Below are 19,598 nucleotides of genomic sequence, written 5' to 3'. Positions count from 1 at the left end.
ATTTAATTACATAAATAATTGTATTTCCTTTAATAGTTTGTTATGGGGCAAAACAGAACTCTGGATATGATGGTCAATTTGAGTTTCAAGTGTTTTTTTTTTTTTTTGTTGAGAAAGCAGCACTAAAACACTACATAACAGCACGGCATCTTGGACCATTATCCTATCTCTGAGGATTATTTCAAATAGTCAAAATGCTTCACACACTTTCATGGAGACAGTATCAAGTCACTAAAATTGTGTGATCAGAGATTTCTATTTTTTTAAATCAGACAAGGCTTTTTTCCTCCTCAAAAAAACAGTTTAAAACAGTTAAATTGGTATTTATTTATTTTCCTTCGTACACGCTGAACAAAACAGTTCATGTCACCCTGATATAGCAATGACAGATCACTTTTCCAGATTAAGTTACAAGAAGAACACTTCTTTTAAGTAAGAGAAAATTCAGGGTCAGCTTGATGATGCTGATGATGCCTAGAAGATTAGGCATCACAGAGTGGTAACTTCAGGACACTTCTCAGCTGAGACGCTACGACTACTCATCTCCAGTCTTATTCTGCTTTTATGCAAAGAAAACAAATTTGTTTGAATGAACAGTAAGAACATGGAATGCAGGTAGAAGAAAAAGTATCAAATTTGAGTCACTCCTCTCTGAGGAGAATATATGTGCATGTATACACACACACAATACTATACATATACATAGTGTCTGTGAAGAGAGATAAAAATAATCAAATTCAGGTGATAATCTTCCATTTTCTATAAATTTCCTTACCTCACAGGTATTGTAATCTTCAGAATCCAACAGGCTGCAAAGCTTTGGTAAGAGTTCAGGCCAATTCTGTAATTCTCCTTTTGAGGCAATGGTTGTTATCAGAATGCCTAAAGGAATCAGAGGGATGAAGAAAATGAGATATCACATACCTTCACGTTTCATACCAATTTTTCTCATTTTTCTCCGCTGAAAGATCTAAGGAGTTAAGAAATTCTTGTTTTGTTAAGAACTGGCAAGCATAAAAAGAGGAGTGGTATTTGAAGGGCTTCGAAATGTAAAGGTGCGTTGTTCCTTCCTGCTACCAGGAAGGGCTCTGACGTGAGAAATCAAGCACAAAGTAATTCCAGTTAAGGAAATAATCATGCCCAAATACTGCAGGGAGCTTTGGCTTTGAATCTACTAAGCACTGTACAATTTTGACCTCCAGTAAATATAAAGTATCCCCCTCAAGTCACCTCTTCTTTATTATGACACAAAAGTATGAATGTGGGAAACTGTCATTCAATAAACCTACAATCCAGTGGTAAGTTACATGTTCACAACTTTACTGTGTTTACACAAAACGTTAAGGACATATTCTAAGGTACCTACTAAGAACTTACACACTAGGGCAGGTAATCCAGTGATCGGCTGTAGAGGTTGGCTGATTGAGATCCAGCAAACAGATAGGTCAGCCCAAAGAGTCACTAACTCTGTTTCCACCACATACAGAAATCCCAGAAAAAACTAAATAGGTGACAGGAACAGGGAGGGCTACTTATAAACTAGGACTGACTGTGTGAGTCCATTTTGCCTCAAGACAAAATGAAACAGGTAGCATAATCCATTATGCTACTGATAGTTACTTCTAATGAGTACAAACACAGAAGAACTTGATACTACTACAACTAGTAACCTCCCAAGTGACAAGTGATGAAAAAAGCTCTCCTATGCTTTTTCATTGAGCTAATCACGATATATCATTTTTCTTTGGAATAAATGTTAAAATTCTCGTTAAAAAACAAGAACACAGGACAACATGACAGAGCAGTTGTCTGCACAACACACACAGTAATTAAAAGATATTTTGCATCATGTTTCCTTTGATGCAAATAAGGCTGGAGAACCCATGAAGACAAAGAGCAAAAATGAAGATAGAGGTAAAACACAATTTTACAGCTCCAGAAGTAATTTGAATCCAGTTCTCTTCATAACTGCAACTGAATAGAAAGGGTTCCCAAAAGCCTATGGAGATCTATGGAGTCTTAAAGACTGGATTTCTCCTGAATATTATAGTCCTGCAAAGCATATCAGATGCATTAATAGCCAATACTTATTTTACTGTTGCTGGATCTTAATGATCCACTTTTTTTTTTTTTTAAAATTAAACTGAACTTCACAAAAAGAACAAAATTAATAGATTTTCTTGCATCCTAGACAAAGGACTTAAATTGCAATATTGTCTCCCTAACTTAGATCTGGCACAGGTTTGTTTGTAGACTTAACATGGGTTCAGAAACAAACATAAGAATGAAATTCCTGGAACTCCTCTGGACTAACATGTGACAAAAGTTGTATCATAAGTCTCAAAGGGGTAGGTAGTTTTGGAAAAGAGTTGGTTGAAGATCTTTTCAAGGTCCTAGAAGCAGTTTCAGGGGGTGACAAATGGTCTGACTATACTTGCAGTATGTGCAAGTTTTCACAGCTGAAGGAAAGACTATTTGAAATCTACTTCAAGCATTCCTCCAAAAGGCCTATCGCAGATAGCAACAGGATAACCTACGAGGAAATACTTCCAGGTGCATAGGCAAGAAGTGACCTGAGGCCACTGCTCCCTGCAACAGAGATGTATGCAGTCCAGACCATACATGTCATTACGAACTTTCTGTACAGGTCCGCGGAGAAGCCATTTAACACTGTGCTAGTGTTTTTGAAATGATAAAGAGACACTTTGATGGCGACAAAAATAATAAAAGAATAATATCAGACTATCAAGAACTTAGAGAGGCAACACTACAGCATTTGAAGCTTTGCAAAAGGTTTTAAGAACAATGAGGAAACAGCCACATAAAATTATGTTCACGTTAAAAGGAATCTTCATGGGCTGCTAATGAGCTTCATCTCCTTTCAAATGTGAAATTTTTCCCACCCACCTGCTGCTTTATTTGGCCAGCAGGGAACAGAAGACACCAGAGATTAGCCTTTGTGGCTTTCTCTGCAACACTTCAGACATAGAAACATGCACATCAGAAGAATAATCAAAGTAAAGAAACAATCAATTTAGTAGCTTGCAGCTTTTTGACAGGTTTGGGCTAGAGCTGACAGTTAAAACAGGCCTTTCCTTCTGACCAAGATACTAAGCTGCAAGGTTAGAAATCTGAAACTGCAAATCTTTATAAAGATGGCATTTCATTTGTAATGAACTTCAAAACAGTATTACAGCATCTGTTGATATTTCACTTGACAAATGTGAAATCAAACGAATATAGCAGCTGGGCTAATTGAGCAGTAAATATACAAGAGAACAAACTCCAGAGAGTCAGAAATTGTTAAAAACATAAGCATAATTGTCATGACAGCATCTTTTATGTCACTGTTTCAATTGCATGCAACCCCAGTTTACGGCATCAATTCTACAATAAAAAAAATTGAACATAAAGAAAAAGCAGCTATGCTTCAGTACTTTCATGCCAATAACAGGACAGGGGGAAGGCTGGGTTTTTGGGGTGGTGTTTTGCCTCTGTAGCTCCTAAAGTTGATTTCTGAACTCCTTAATTCTAAAAAGCTGAACTTCCTAGCAAAATTCCCCCTCACAGGGTAATCATTAGCTTTCACTTCCCTTCTGCAGTGAAGCTCTCCAGTCCTGCCACTACTCTTAAACACTCAAACTATTTCGCCTGCCCAGACTAGACACCCCAGAAAGTTTTAAGAACAATCACAGACATTTCCTAAATAGATGCATTTATTTCCAGGTAAGCTTGTGGGTCCTCACCACATGCAGCCATCTTTTTTGAACTTGAATCCGTATTTCAACATTAGCACATGCGGTTTTAAAACCTGTATCACACAGCACACTGTTACTTATTTGGGGATTAAAATAGGGAAAAGCTAAGTAAGGATACAACAACATGTAGTTACCATTTGGTCTCAAGTCACAGTTCTAAAATCAACTCTCATGCTCATTCTACACAGCAAGGTGACTTCTGAGGATGGGATTAACCAGCTTGCCTCCATCTTGGCTAAAAGGTATCAGCTTTTGTCTGGTTAGCACTAGATGCTAGAGACCACAAAGGAGCATGAATGCTGCATTAAATTTTCTCTGATGCTGTTTTGATGTACTCGTTCATCTTCCTTTCAGAATTCCAGAGATCTTATTTGCAGTTAGCTCATTAAATTGATAGTGCTTGAACTGCAAAAACCCGTATGCATCTAAAAGAGCAGCTCTAACTAGCACACGCCAACTCATATGCTAACAAGGCAGCCTAGGTAGGTAGTAATATATTTACACCTAGTACCAAGAGACCAGTGGATACCGGACCAACCTCACTATTAAGATGGAGGCCGCAAGGATCCAACATTTAATTACTTCAAACAGCAGGGTGCAAAGCATGTGCTAAATACCAACTCTTACATAAGCATACAGTTCATTGGTTGCTACTCATCTTCAGAGTTCACACATGCTTAAATATTCCCTGCAAGGATCACTTAAAGATGAACAGTAATTGAGCTACTAATCCACAAACATTTCATACTAGGAGAAATCAAAGAATAACTGCTTGAAAACAAACAAATCCCTCACCCCCCAAAAAAACCACCCCACAAACCATCACCACCAAATAACCCTAAGACAGCAATCCAAATGGAGCTGGAATATATTCTTTAGTCAGCTCCATTGTACTCCACTGACAATTCCTATGAACAAACAAGCAAGCATGACTCTTCTACAACCTGAAATCACAAAAGTACCTGCCACTCAAAGACTTGTTTCTACTGTCATTAAAAAAGTGGGACATTAATAAAATACATTGTAAAGCAGCTTTATAAATGACAAGACAGCAAGAAAAAGCTAAGAGCAAAGGGTTCTAAACGAACAGTAACTGCTAGATTATTTTATAAGAGGAGTCAGCTGATACCAGCTGAATTTCTTTCTGAACTAACACCCACCCCCATTTTCTCCTGTACTCAAATATATATTTATTTTACTTTTTTTCTAGTTTTTTGAGTGGACAAGGAAAATTCCTACAATGATTGTAGTAATTGGAGGAAGTCATATTCTCAAAGAGCAGACAGAAAAGCAACTTTACCTAGAAACAAGTGAAAATAATGCAAATATGCATATTTTACAGTAGAGGTGTACTAAAACAAAGTATCCACAAAATCAGAAATCCACATAATAAAAAAAATTCTCGCTGGAACGAGGTATCTTTAAGGTCTATTCCAGCCCAAACCACTCTGTGATTCTATGGTGTTCTGTACACCACACTTTATCTACTGTTTTCTGACAGAAGGTATTTGAAAATGGAAAGTCATTATGTGAATGCGTTATGCATGGTATGATGGTTCCCTGAAGGGATATGCATATGTATGCATATGGGGGGGGTGGGGAGCAGGAAATCAGCTAACAGAAGTGTTTCATTGATGCGAGCAAAGTCCTGAAGTAGTTCTCAAGTCAGACCTTTACCTTGTTCCAGTTTTTAGGCATAGAAATTGCTAAACAATTTCTAAGAGAATAGGAAGCAAAAGTAAATGTGACTTTTGTATATTCACACTAAAGATAAATATCAGCATTAAAACATGGTGAAGTTGTGACGATTATCAGAAGCAAACAGTTTTAGGAATTTAATAACACTTTATGTCACCAGTGCAGCTCTCACCCATATCAGTAACATTTTCAGTACACAGAAGACAGTAATAAGAGCAAACTTACCTACAGTAGCTCTAATTAAGGGGGAGGAATCACCAATGTTGTTCAGACATTCACTTTTAATGAAGTCAGTTACCCCATTGGGAAAGTTGTGAAAATGTGCTTTTACGTTATTCTTCAAGATGAGACCACTCAAGGAACGTGTTGGTTCATCTGCAACAGAAAATAATTACATTCAACCTTCAATCAGCTCATAGGAATAAGGTAGATTTCCAGAACAATGCAGCAAGAGCAAAGCTTATAGAGAGAGATTTTAATCTTCATTTCCTTATCTCTCCTTCCAACTACACCCATCAATTCACATAGCAAAGCTTTTCAGGTTCAGAGTTCACCATTTCTATTTATTCAAAATTAGAATATCAGTATTACAAATTCTACATTTTAAGATAAAGTTTTGTGTAGAGATATAGGCAAGGAGTAGATCTGAAGTCACAGGATATAGGAGACTCATGAAAGAAATTGGTCAGCCAAAGACATTCAGACATTTTGATCATACTGACTAGCTTGCTGCAACACTGATACTGTCAGAAATTGATGACAAACCTGCTTTCACCATAGTAAGATACACAACTGTTTGAATTCTCTTCACTGAGCTCTTTTTGCCTGCAAATTTCTCTAAATTACTGGGACAAGAAGAGGAATGTAAAAAGAACAGCCTAGAGTTTTCACTTCTATTGGAGCAGACTCATGTTTAGTTCTTCAGCCAAGGGCATGAGTAATTTGGTATTACTTCTGAAATATGCTGAAAGTGAGATCTGGATGTTCTACATAGAAAGTTTAGTCAGATTAGTTTATAGGATAAGAGAATTTAAATTTACAGTTTACAGCAACCGTAATGGAGCACAAGAAGCTAAATTACGATTTTAACCACTTGTTTGAATTTTTTTGTATGAAGCCCTGATCTGGGCAAGAAATAACGGTGTTCAAAGTTCCTTTGCGTCAAGAGTTAGTTTACATATGGATCTATTCCAGGCCTTCCAAACTATTAACATCCCAACAGAAATAAGGATAAGCAAAATAAGAGATACAACTTTCAAATATAAAGTATTTTCAGACTAAAGTTACTGCATCACAACACCAAGACTCTCAGCACACCCGTGACTGACATTGAAGACACTTTCTATTATGATCCGTGCTAGTTAGAACAGAAACAGCACTTCTCAGAAGAGGGGGTTTTGCCTGGCTGATCAGAAATCAAAATTTATTTTAATAAACTGATTTTATTTGAATGCCAAAACCAGACTCTATAATATACTTTTAAATCTTGTTTTTATGTTCATATTTCAGTTCTCCTAAAGAAGCATTATTTTTCATGCTCCATAAATATAAATGTATTGATTTACAAACAAACATATCCTTTACATAGAATTCAGTAACTTTATAAACCAGTAAGCCACCCTATGCATACATATTTGAAACAATTCTATAACTTTGCCTAAACTGTAGGTTTTAAATACCCACCAACTTCTAAAAATATAAAAATAAAAGTCGTTTCACTTGCACAGCACTGCATTTCAAGGGCCAACAACTTTTCTGGGAGAATGGAGAAGGAGGGAAGAAAGGGTTTATTATTTAAAGTAAAAATATTAAAGACGGGACAAGTGGACAAACTTTTCTCAACCACAGAACTTGCTTGTGAGACGTGACAAGTATTACTACCATTATTACTTGGCAAGTCAAATCAAGTAACTTTGTAATTTTGTTTGAAGTTTTGAAGACATCATTAATAAAGATCAGGTGGAGAATGACCTAAAGAAAGAAGTTCTTACTTGAACTCTTGATCAGCCTCAGGTTTGCCTGAAATACTCTCTCAATTAAAAGCAGAATCTCTGCATCAACTCTTACACCAATATAGTATGTCAAACTCTGATTGCTTTACATAACTGTAATCCACTGATAGGTACACACGTCTTCAAGAAATCCAGTCCTCCATATATGATTATTAAGATTTAAAGTTGTGCATGGTGAGGAAGGAAGCCAAAGGATTCTTCCTTTAATTTCCACATGATCTACAACCCTTGCAAGCCACAATAAACCCTCATCATTAGCAGCCACAGTTAGACACAGAATACAATAGCTACTCATTCTGTATCAGCCAGCGGTATCTTCTTGGGGTGAAAGAAGTCAGAGTACCAACCAAAGTCTGATTAGAATACAGTACATTAGCTACTATTAGTATAAACTCTAGCATGAAAATATTAAACAGTGCCTTAAGGAAAAGCATTATCCTTTAGAATGCCTGGCATCACAAAAGGGACAAAGTAACAGCTTCAATTTTACCAAGCAGAGGTGCAGATACTATTAGGTTCCTTGTGTTACAAATAGGCAGATTAGCCAGCTGGTTTAGATGAAAATCAAAGTCACATTAAGGTGAAACTTCAGCACCATTTTTTTCTTCATGAACTACCCCACAGTATGCAGCAGCATGAAACATCTTAAATCCATTCCTTTAGCCAAGACAACAGCAAGACTATTCTTTACAGTAAGTGTTTATCCCACAGACCTGCAACAAAGATTCCAAGGGATTCATAGTGAAAGTCACATCTCTGACAAATGAAAAAGAATTCATGACGCGAGAACAAGAAGAAAGATTAAAAACAAAAAGCAAAACCAATTATCAACATACTGAGAGGTGGCAAGCAGAAATCACAAAGATGGACTTAGTGCTAAACAAACACCAACCACTTAAGCTAGAGAAGTAGGATAGAATTTGATACTCAGGCATTTAAAAAAAGAGTCAAAATACTAATTTGAGAAAAAATGTTCTGATGTGACTGCACAAGGATATTTATGGAATCCAGGGTGTTCGACAACTTAACAGCTACAGTATCAGACGACAGTAATGTACGTCTGGATGGAGTTCTTGCTGTAACACTAAGATTACAGGCAGATGGCCTAAGAGCTGAGTAAGACACTCTTTAGTCTTCATAGACTCTGTGATAAGTTCTGTCAGCCATATGCTTTAGCCATTAAAAAAGATCACAGTCATCTATCTCAGTCAACCTGGAAGTACAGAGTTGACAAGAACATATAGTACAAGTAAAAGAAGGAAAGCGAAGCAGACCTCTGGCATTTGGTGCCAAATCAGTTCATCAGTGGAAGATTCCCCTCTCACATTGCCTCACTTTATAATAAAACCGTATCACACAATCATCATTTGGTTCTCAGTAAATTTTCAATTCTGTTGCAAGACTCTAATACCAGTTCCAGATTTTAATGGTTTACAGACAGAGCAAATGGATGCATACCCACATTACACAGATACCAATCATTTTAGGGCCACTGCAGTGCTTTTAAGAACTAGAGTGTGTCCTCAAAATGCCATATTTCCTCTAACAAGTGTTTGTATGACATAGGGTGCATATGTGAAAGCAACGAGGTTTTTGTAGCTCACCTGCGAGTCCAGGTGAGCATTTGTTTCACCATGCCTTTTCATCCTCTCTTCCTTAGAACATAACTTCCTAGATTGCTAAAAGAACTGAGTGACTGGGATGAGGGCAGTGTTTATCCATTCACAGACTGTGATATAATGATTATGAGCATGGCTATATTTTGCCCTATTACTCTTGTGATATTGGCAACTTTAAATGTTACGGTGAGGCTTTTTCTAAAGAAAAACTGCTCTGTCAATTTCAGTCTCAAAGCTCTTAAAGCCTTTTTCAGAAATAAGCTGTCATTCTGTGTGTTTTAACTAGTGATACAGATTTAATATGTACAAACACAAAATGTGATAAAAATCATGACTAGCGTCACTGTTGCGCATGAAGATTTCTGATCCATTAAGGAGAGATTGGTTGTCTCTTAAAAGAGCTAAAACAAAAAAAAAAAAAAGGAACCCACCAGAGTAGTGTCATATGGAAAGCAGAAGATGAACAATTTTTTCTGTCCTAATGTGTAAGAATACAGTACAGAGACACCTTCATGAGTTTCCTAGCAGAAAAAGATCCTACTTTTTTTTTTTTTTTGGATGCTGGACTTTTAAGTAACCTTAAGTATAACACTTTTGGCTTAAGCTGGTATGGTTTACTATTATGTCAGAAGCAGGACTGAGCATGTTTCAAAAACATTCAGTGTATGTGAATACCTAAATGACCTTGAAATGTAGTGGCTACTTTCAAATTAATAAGTGCTCAATGGACTCATGTGAGTCATGGAAAATAATCTGACACAACTGCCTAAGTTTAGGAACATCTGTAAGACACCAAAACAGAGCTGGAAATGTTCTGCTGATGCCAAGTGTGGCATATTTACTGAATAATAAGTAGCAACAGCTATGCTTCTGAAGACAGTGTTGTAAACAAAACTGAGCTGTGGACAATATGAGACGGGTGTTGAACTGTTGACAATTAGCTTGCTGGTTAGTTATGGAAGTTTCTGCATTCTAACTAATAATGACCACAGGTCAATCACAATGCCAGAATTTGTACATCTCTACAGGCTTGCAAAAACATGAGAAGTGTAAAGAACTAATCCTCTGGTTTCACTCCTACTTTCAACTTCTCTATTGTATCCCCACAAACTGGCTGTCTCAGCACTTCTCCTCTCTAATGCCATTTTACGTAACATCTCCTGATCCTGCAGTTAAACCAGTGCTACAATTCTATCAAGAGCAGAAGAACCCTTAATCAGAAATGGAGATGCAGTGTGATGAGTCTGATTCACTACTAGATCCCAAATTACGTAACGAATGCAGGATATTTTTGCAGTTTGAGAACATCTAAAAAGTAGTGCCATTTCTCTTTGGTGTTTATATGCTGAGGGAAGGGGCAGGGAGGGGTGGACAACAAGTACCTTAGCACTAAGTCAAGCGTATAGGAAAAGGAAATGATGAGCTTCCCAATGGAAGTTGCTTAGACAGCATTTGGCAGTGAATGAATTAGGATTTAGAGTCATTAATCTATCTGAAGAAATTACTTGGTCAGATGAAGTTATGTCACAGTCTGAACATATCAAAGGTAAATGTTATATATTAAAACGTGACAATCTGTCACATGAATAACTGTTGGAACACAAGGATTAATTGGATGAGTAAAATGAGGCTGTGTATTCAGAATACTGTTCGAACTGCTAAGTGAGTACTGGGAAGCACAAAATACAGGACACTCACCAACATTGGTGGTGTATAAGGTGCTGTGCATTGGAAGTTTTGACTACTTCTCCTTCTGTCTATATCCTATAGGTATAGCTTAACAGAAAGTTGCGTGGTAGCATGCATGTATAGGTCTTGCTATAAAGCCAGACTACTTTGTTTCTTTGATACCCTTCCTTGCAAGTAAGGCTTCTTCCCCTATAATGCCCAATTAATTCAAGACAAAACTTCTCATTTTTATTTCTTAAGCCTGTATTCAGTGTGTTTCCTATTTTTTTTTTTCCTGGCTTTTCTGGACACTGTAACCAGATTTTCAATTAGCAATATTAGGTTGCACTCTGGTGAACAGCAGAATAGAATTTTGGCACTAGTGGAGGTGTTCTTCCTAAGCAGCTGTGCATCTAGCTACAATAATAAAATAGAGAGCATGGACCTGCTTTTAATTCAATACACCTTTATACAATTTCATCTTTTATTATTATCTTAGAAACTTAAATTTTTTCTAGTATTTGGCTATGCAAGAGTTCTTACTAGGAACAAAGTGACTGATCTTCTGCTACTTAAAGTACCAGTGAAAATGAGACTATATCTAAGAAGCTTTGATGTATGACCACGCTGCTCTTCCTCTTCCAAGTAATTTGAAAACTGTCTTCAGCTTTTTTAGTTTCAGTTTCTACCTATGACTTCATCAGCCTCCTTTCTTGGGGAGGGAGGAAAATGAGGGTAAACTGTGAGTGCTTGCCATTTTGGAATACTTAAAGTTCCTGAGACTTAAAGCTTGCCAGTCAGGATTACCTCTGATCAGTAGTATATCTTCTGATTCAGAGAACATCCATCATTTGAAGTTATGTAAATGCTTTTTCCTTGGAGATACCAAAATAAAAATTTGTACTGTTGAATCCATACTTGCTTGAACAGCCAGTGTGTGCCACTTCAGATGAAGCAGACAACCTCACTAAGAAGGAATGCCCAGTCCAGTGCTGCAGGGCTAAGCTGTTATAAGCTGTCTATACTGAGCTGAATGCAGACTGTAGTCATTATTGGTACTTATGACTCTGTCATGGCACTGTCCCTCCTGAATACCTTTTGAAAGCAGAAGGTACAGTGAGTAAAATCTTCACGTAGTTCTGAAGAGTGAGAATTATGTCATTATAGAAGAAGAAAGGAGTTTTAAATGCTTTGCAAAAGCAGTAGATGCTTAGCCAATTATCTATATTAGCATCAGACTGTGGGTTCAAGATGTGCTTTTACATGGCTCTTTAGATTGCTTTCAGTAAAGATACTCAATTCTGGAGCTGGCCAAAAATACTGTGGGTACTCTTATTGGTGGTACTGAAAAATATTTGGGTTTTTTCTGGGTTCCACTCCCTTTTGGCATTAAAGGAGAGGCGTTTTTAGTTGCACATGAGAAGTGGTAATGGGCATTCCTTTATAAGGCTAGATTTGACTTCATGAAAGCAGTCAGCTAACCAATTGCACCTGCCCCAGCACTGCAAGATAACAAACACACTGAAATTGTTATATCAGCCTAATGCCTCACAGCAAGTCTGCTTTCTGACAATCTAGAAAGATGTGATGGTGTTGCTCCCTAGGAGCCATCACAGCCTAAATCAGACACCAGCACATATCCTCATGAGTAGGAGGCACCATTTTTTCAGGTAGGAGGCACCACAGAACTGCACTGAAGCCAGTACTGCTTGGTGGACAGAAGTGCCTTTCGAAATCACACCAGCAACACTTTCCCTCTCTGTAGGAAACCACCACATAGGGATGCTTGATACTGGCATTTTAAGTACACTTAGATTTGACATGAGAAACAACCAAACATCACTTTAGTAGGAGAGTTTGACTTAAAAAAAGCATACAATGAAATACCCTTTGCAGCAGACTACATTCAGCTCATAAGACGCACTAAGGAAAGGCTTCAAATAACTGGCTAAATACCTCCAACTTACTCCAAAAAGGTCACATTTATTATGAGGCCAAAACAGACCTTACCTAAGACTACCTGAACTTCAGAAAAAGGCATAGCAAACAAAACCGGAAGTTTGATAACCTTAAGAACCAAGGGAAAGCCTGAAAACTTCTGTCCTTTCTCTCCACAAGCTACATAAGAGAAAATACATTCCAAGACTTGTCCACAAAATCCTTACAGCGAACAGCACTTTTGAGGAACCTAAACCAATGTGATTAAGTACGTGAAGGCACTAGGCTAGTCAACAGGCCAAAACACTCCAAAGCGGCCTGGGAGGACTCTCAGCAAGGTACAGAGCATGGACCTGCCTCCAACACACACAAGAGTCCTTGGGTGACTTCCTTGCAGGAGCCTGGAAACAGGCGTCTCCAGGACTGTGTTGGTCTCCTCTGCAGACAGGTGAATTCTCAAATAGCAGCTCTAGACTCCTCCAAGGTAACTACCCAAAGAGTTTTGTCGATGTTGGTTGCAGGTCCATACCCTGTAGGTCCTGGGAATTCTCCCATGTATCTCCAGGAGTGTGTCGGCCTCCTCTGGAGACCAATGAATTCCCAGGTAGCAGCCCTAGACTCCTCCAAGGTAGCTACCTGAGGAGTTTTGTCAATTCTAGAGGCAGTTCCATTCTCGTTAGCTCCCCCGGGACCTCTTGCAGGCATCTCCAGGAGCGTTTTTTTTTCTTCTGGACACAAGTGAATTCCCAGGTAGTAGCTCCAGAGTCTTCTACGGTAACTCCTCAAAGACCATTGTGTATGTTGGGGGAAGATTCATACCCAATAGCTCTTTGGCAATTTTCTCTATGATCAAGAAACTTGTTTTTTACTTGTTCTTTTCCAATGCTTTCCTTCTATGGGCTTCAGGGATAGGGAAAGAGATAATAATGGATACTCTGATTCTGGATGCTCAGAATAAAGAGCTCAAGGAAATCATTCCTGAAGCATTGAATCACATACCACAACCCTCTGGATAACATCAGAATTTCTTTCAAGACTTAAAATAAATAAATAAAAAGATCTGTCACTTCTCACATGTGGTACGTATGCCATACAACTACTTAGGAGAAGGCTTTTCCTTAAATCTCCACTACAGTATCCCTACAGAAGCATGGAAAGGAAGAATTAGCCAGCATACGGGAAAAAAACATGGAATTTTTAGTGATCAGACAAAATTCATTATCTCATAACTTGAGTTCCCTTAAGATATTTATGCACCTCAATTACTTTATGCATTGATTACTAAAACTCAGTCAGGCTTAATTTCTTTTTGTAATTCTTCATGTATCTGAACTTAAGAGAAAAAATGTTTTGCTGTTGTTTAAGTAGGACACTACATATGTGATGCAGCATTTTAAACTGTAAGGGTACATTAATCTGACTTGACTTCTGAGTTATAATGCAATCAGATACACTCCTTGGCAGTTATTTTAGTATATTTAACAATGACATCATGCAGGACGATGGTATTGGGGGGGCTGGGGGGCGGCAGACGGGAGTGGTAGGGGGGCATTTGTCTTAATTAAACAGTTTAAGTTACTGAACCACTTCTCTGGATTAATCCTGCTCATCAAAGATACCTTCCTGAAGCTGGTAGCTGGTGAATCAACACCTGACCTCACACAATGGTCTTTTTCTTGCTTAGCTTCAAAGATCTTTCAACACCAACATGCCAAAAAAGTCATAATGGAATGGACTCATGAAAACTACTGTCCAGATCAAGTTTAAATTCCAGCACTCATCAGAAAACATTCACATCAAACCCCCAAGACCACTTTGGATCCCAATAATAGTTTATAAAAAGCCATTTCAAATTCTGCTTGCCGAGCTAGATGAATTATTAGTGTCATGATTACCAGAAAATAAATTACCATCTCTGCGGATTTCTATTGAAACAAAAAGTTGGAGGGGGGATGGGGACTGGACCTTCCTCCATGGTAAGGTTCCATGTCAAAGTAGGGTATTCCGATGACTTGAACGAGATCAAAAGTTGCAGAGACACCGCTCTACCTTCAACTGGTTTATAAAAATCCTAAGCATTTTGGAAATAAACTTACAAGACCAGCCTTAAAGCGTAAGACAAAGGCAGTACTAATGCAGTTTTCTCAATCCCAGCTCATTCACCTTCAGACTTAAAGTTCATCTCAAGGATTCTGATCCTTGACTGCAATAGCCTTACACCAGGCCATGGTCAATCCACTGAGATAACACTCTGTTGAAACCAAAGACTAGAGTTCCCACATTAAGATGGGGTAAAGAGTCAGTCACTAAAACACAATCCAAGATCAGAATCACAAAGGCTTTGTATAGCTGCAACAGGATAGATAACTATGGCTATACGGCCAGCAGAAAGCTGCCAGGACCATCATGCATTTCTCTCAATATTTTTCCATTAGCCTAGGTCCTGCCAAGAGCCCAGCAGACAGGGAAGAGGAATACAAACACAAAACTTTACAGAAACTGTGCACAAACTGATCATGTCTCTGTCTCTTGCCTAAGAAGGAAAAAAAGGTAGATTGAGAAGGGACATGTGTGTTTTGGGAATAAAAATGGACATTGTGAATCTTAACTAGAATAGATATCATATCAGTAGTTCTGTTATTTTTTCTCCACATAAAGAGGCATTAGGTATGTCAAATATTACCTAGGAAGTTGTAAGCTTTGACACCACTTCTGTTATTGCAATTTTTGTATGAAACATCCACCAACATGGAGGCCATATTAGGCCAAGTAGAATGCCACATTAATTCTGAGCCCATATAAAGACAGCTTCCCTTCTTTTGCTCAGAGGTATGAAGATCACAGTCAGAGAATGGATACATGCAGAAACACAGCAGGAATAGTCTGCAGAGATTACAAAGTCTCAATTTAGTTTCTCAGCACAGTTGAACGGAGAAATGTTACCAGAAGGCAACACAGTAGTCTTTGTGATGCAAGTAGGCCTATCATGTCACAGTATGCTGATACAACCTTGCATCAACAAAATATTATGCCAGGATTATAACAGAGTTATCACACCGAATCACAGAGTCATCATGCTCCCTAACTGAAAAATTGAATTTTTGAAGATTAGAGAGTATTCTTGGCAAATGACAATGGACACCACCTTTTGATAATTTAGCATAAGCCAGATCCACCTCACAAAATTCAGGATGCTGTGTGAGATAAAGCTTGATGTAATTCCAGGTTAAAAATAATAAGAAGAAAATACCACAGAATTGACAAAGTTGTTCTACAAGAGGACAAGACAAATGAATTAAGAAGGATGCTATTTTTGTCAGCTGTTTTAGATAGGAAAAAAATGGATCTTCTAAACATTCATTTACAGAAGGTATAAACAAAGCAAGGCTTTGGGACAGCTTTGGGAATTTCATCATTATGGTCAACATGGTTGGAAATCTCAGAACTTCCACTCACAGTACGAATTGTCCGTATTATGACACCCAGAGTTCTTTCCTCTGCCCTGCTTCATGCTTCAGATGTCTTGGACAACGGCCTCAATGCACCTTAACTAGAGGCTAGAACTGGCCTTGGCAAGACAGCAAGGAGGCTGAAATTAGGACAATGCTTTCTCATATTTTCCTTCAAGGAAACAGACTTGGACTAGGGAAGCAAAAATGTGAACAAGGAAAGGAGGATTTAGATGCATGACTTGGAACAAAGAAGGGAAGCTGCAGGTAAGCGAAGAAAGCAACAACAGAGGCAAAGCTGATACTCCCTTGCAGCACTGGACTGATTCAGTCAACCACACATAAAATCCAGAAAGTCATCTGAGAAGCAGCAGCAGCAACATGCACACTCTCCAGAAAACCACTCATTAACAGAATACAGAAGCCTATAGGATTCTGAGCTCAGCTCAGGGGACACCAGAAAAAAAACAAACAAAACCAAACAAAAAAACCCCACCAAACAAACAAAAACCATAAATCAACACTAAGGCAGGGCAGTGCCACTACATTATCTGCCAGGTTTTATACCTGCCAAACCAAGAAGGAACAGCTACACTAACAGAGCATCTGAGTAATATTTTCATTTACAGATAAATGAGTAAAACCAAGTTTCTTTCATTCATATATTTTTCAGTTAATCTGGACTCCATCTCACCCAACCAAAGAAGATCTCTAAGCACCATGCCTCCTGGGAATTGCATTCTAGAGAACTGTACCTCAATCTTTAATGGCTTGGGATCGTATTTTATTCCATCAGCTTGCCTACTCCTGGCTTTCAGGACTGAATGTTGTTTCCTTGACATTTTTTATATTCTGTGATATTTGTAACATTGGGGTTTGTCCAGATTCACAACACTATCTTTAGAAATGCACACTAGTTAAACGAAAAAAAGAAAGGAAGTGCTTACAGCTAGGGCATGTATACATCATAGCTGTAAGCCAGGCCATATATTTTCACTGATGAAATGGTAGCAGGGCAACACCTGTTTCCAGGAAGACCCAAGCTTAACAAGCTTTGACAGCTTAACAAGGCCCACAGAATTTAAAAACAAAACCAAGAAAACCACCACATATGTGTAGGAGTACCACAATAGACCTAAAACCAACAAGTCACAAGCATTCAGACACAGAAGCCTGATGAAGCTAACACTGGAGGGAAAAACAAGTTAATACTTCTTGTGACTGAAAAGTAACACCTTTGGTGCTAAAACAAAGCAAATTCCCTACAAATAAGGTTTACCTAAGTATCTGAGAGGCAGGCCTCAGTCAAACAGCCAGCTTTGCAAGCAAAGTTACTTGCTTGCAAAGAAAAGTTTGCTTGCAAAGTTATTTGCCCGCAGAGGCATAAGACTCAGGCCGAAGATTATTTGGTACAACTTTCACTACAGTAAAATGAGGGTATTTAACATACATTTCAATCAACCATTACAGAATTCCCACATTCACGAGCTGTCACCTAAATGTATCCTTAAGCACAGTTTTCTCAGCAGTAGTTTCAACACAGGGAAAAACTGAATCAAAGGTTCGTCCCATCTCCTATCAAACCAAGCTCTTTTTCTCATGCACTATCAAAACACCTTAATTTTTATTGAATAAGCTGTCAGTGATGTTGGAAGCTTACTTTCATGGCTCCTTCTGCTGGGACAGTACGGCCATAACAGAAGCATGAACTTCCAACAGTATGAGTATCTATGCTTTGGTCTGTGGCGTAACGCACACTAGTTCTTTCCCCTAGCCAACAAACTTGGCAAGGCTGTAGGACAGATCGCCATCAGAACCCTCTTCAGGAGGGAAAGAATACTTTCACAGTTGTACTGAAGACAGTTATCTACCTGATGAGTCCATCACATTTTTGCCCAAAGAGGATGGTCAAAAAGAGGATGCAAGAGTATTGTAGCTACTGAATAGCTGCCCTAACGATCTCTTTACCTTGCTTGGGCAGGACTAATGAGGGACAACGGAGGGCTGCTGGTTGGATTCAAAGCAAATCCAACCAACAGTCTTCCGTCGTCCCTCATTAGTCCTATCCAAGCAAGGTAACAGGGTATTTAGAACTTGGCAAATACTATGAAAAGCACCAACACCAGACTCAGTTATGGCACCTTCAATATTCTGCAAGTTTCCTGAACTAGAAATACAAAGTTAAAAAACAGTTGCTTTGGACAAAAGATTATGACTCTAAAAATGTCACTGATGCAGAACAAGAGCATCTCTGAAGCAACAGCTGCTTCTCAGCTCACAAAAGACCTGATGTACCTGTGAGAGGTATCAGTGCAGTCTGATCCCAAACACCTCTCCTTAGAAGTTAACTTGCTACTTCTCCCCGACTTGCTTGCCTGCTCAATGCGCAGATCCTATTTGTTTTTTCTCAGATAAAAAAACTTTATACAACCATTTTGCAATACTTAGCATCTCCTACTCTTCATCCAATTCCAAAGAGATTGATGTGTGTAAACATTAAGAGGGGTAAAAGAAGACTACTGGATAATCTAAGGAGATCTTTTGGGAAGACAGATTCTGACACATCGCTAAGCACACATCAGTATCTAGCACCTCAAGCTCAAGTGGTGAACGGAATGAAGAAGGGGAAATTAGCAAGTAAGGCAGTGTGAGAAAACAAATTTGTAGGGAAAAAAATGTGGAACAAGCTTCTCGTCACATCCTTTATACAAACTCCAGACCTCGCTACTGGACTCACTCCGCTTTTCGTTTTTCTGTTAATGGTATAAAGCACATGGTGTATTTATACCAGCACCTTGCTCAAAAATTTAATATCCTGGCTGATTCAAGACTTGAAAGCTCTCTCAAGCTTGAGGTATTCTCCCAAGCCTTACAGATGATCAGGAGACTTCCTACATAGAACACATAAAAACACTGGGATATACACCAGCCCTCAAATATGAAAATATACTTTCTTCCTCCTCTCTGTTTCCTTCCGCCCAAAGTAAGCTGACAGCATAACCAAAACACTACTTAAAACTTAAGATAAATGCTCTTGCTGATTCTTTGAATATTACAGGGCCACATGTAAGAAAAAATCTAATTTAAAGTGAAAAAAAGCAAGCATCCAGAAACCCAGAGGTGAAACACTAGAAGGCAGAAAAAGTACTGGTAGCAGGACACCAAGGAGAAAAAAAAAGACCAAAAAACCTCACAGAAAACAACTCCAACGATTGAACACATTAATTACAAACAAATGTAAAGAAGCCAGATGTACAAAAACAGATCTTGAAACAAATTTCTTTCACTGTCAAAAACCTCACGAATCAGTAGCTGTAGTACACGGGAAAGACAATCTTTCACACACCCTGATCATTACTAAAGAATTGTGTGAATTTATCAACTGGTAGAGGCTACACAGTATGTCATATGCAGTTTGTACTAACATCCATAAGAATAAGACAACACTAAGTAGCT

General features: G+C 38.3%; 1 protein-coding gene across 2 annotated transcripts in view; it reads right to left on the bottom strand.

Moving 5' to 3' along the window:
• The window catches only part of TNPO1 (transportin 1), a 61,573-nt gene that overhangs the window by 37,077 nt on the left and 4,898 nt on the right, over positions 1-19,598 (bottom strand). For both annotated transcript variants that reach the window (XR_012670841.1, XM_075136467.1), the window contains exons 4-5: positions 5,682-5,831; positions 776-882 (exon numbers count right to left, since the gene is read on the bottom strand). Coding sequence is in view for 1 of the 2 variants with exons in the window: in XM_075136467.1 (XP_074992568.1) it covers positions 776-882; positions 5,682-5,831 (257 nt within the window). In the remaining variant the exon portion in view is untranslated. The remainder of the gene's footprint in view (positions 1-775; positions 883-5,681; positions 5,832-19,598) is intronic.

This window comes from Calonectris borealis, chromosome Z, assembly GCF_964195595.1.
Source record: "Calonectris borealis chromosome Z, bCalBor7.hap1.2, whole genome shotgun sequence".
NCBI classification, from domain to species: Eukaryota; Metazoa; Chordata; class Aves; order Procellariiformes; family Procellariidae; genus Calonectris; species Calonectris borealis.
The sequence above is the reverse complement of the archived record's forward strand: the minus strand, read 5'-3'. Positions and strand labels throughout refer to the sequence as shown.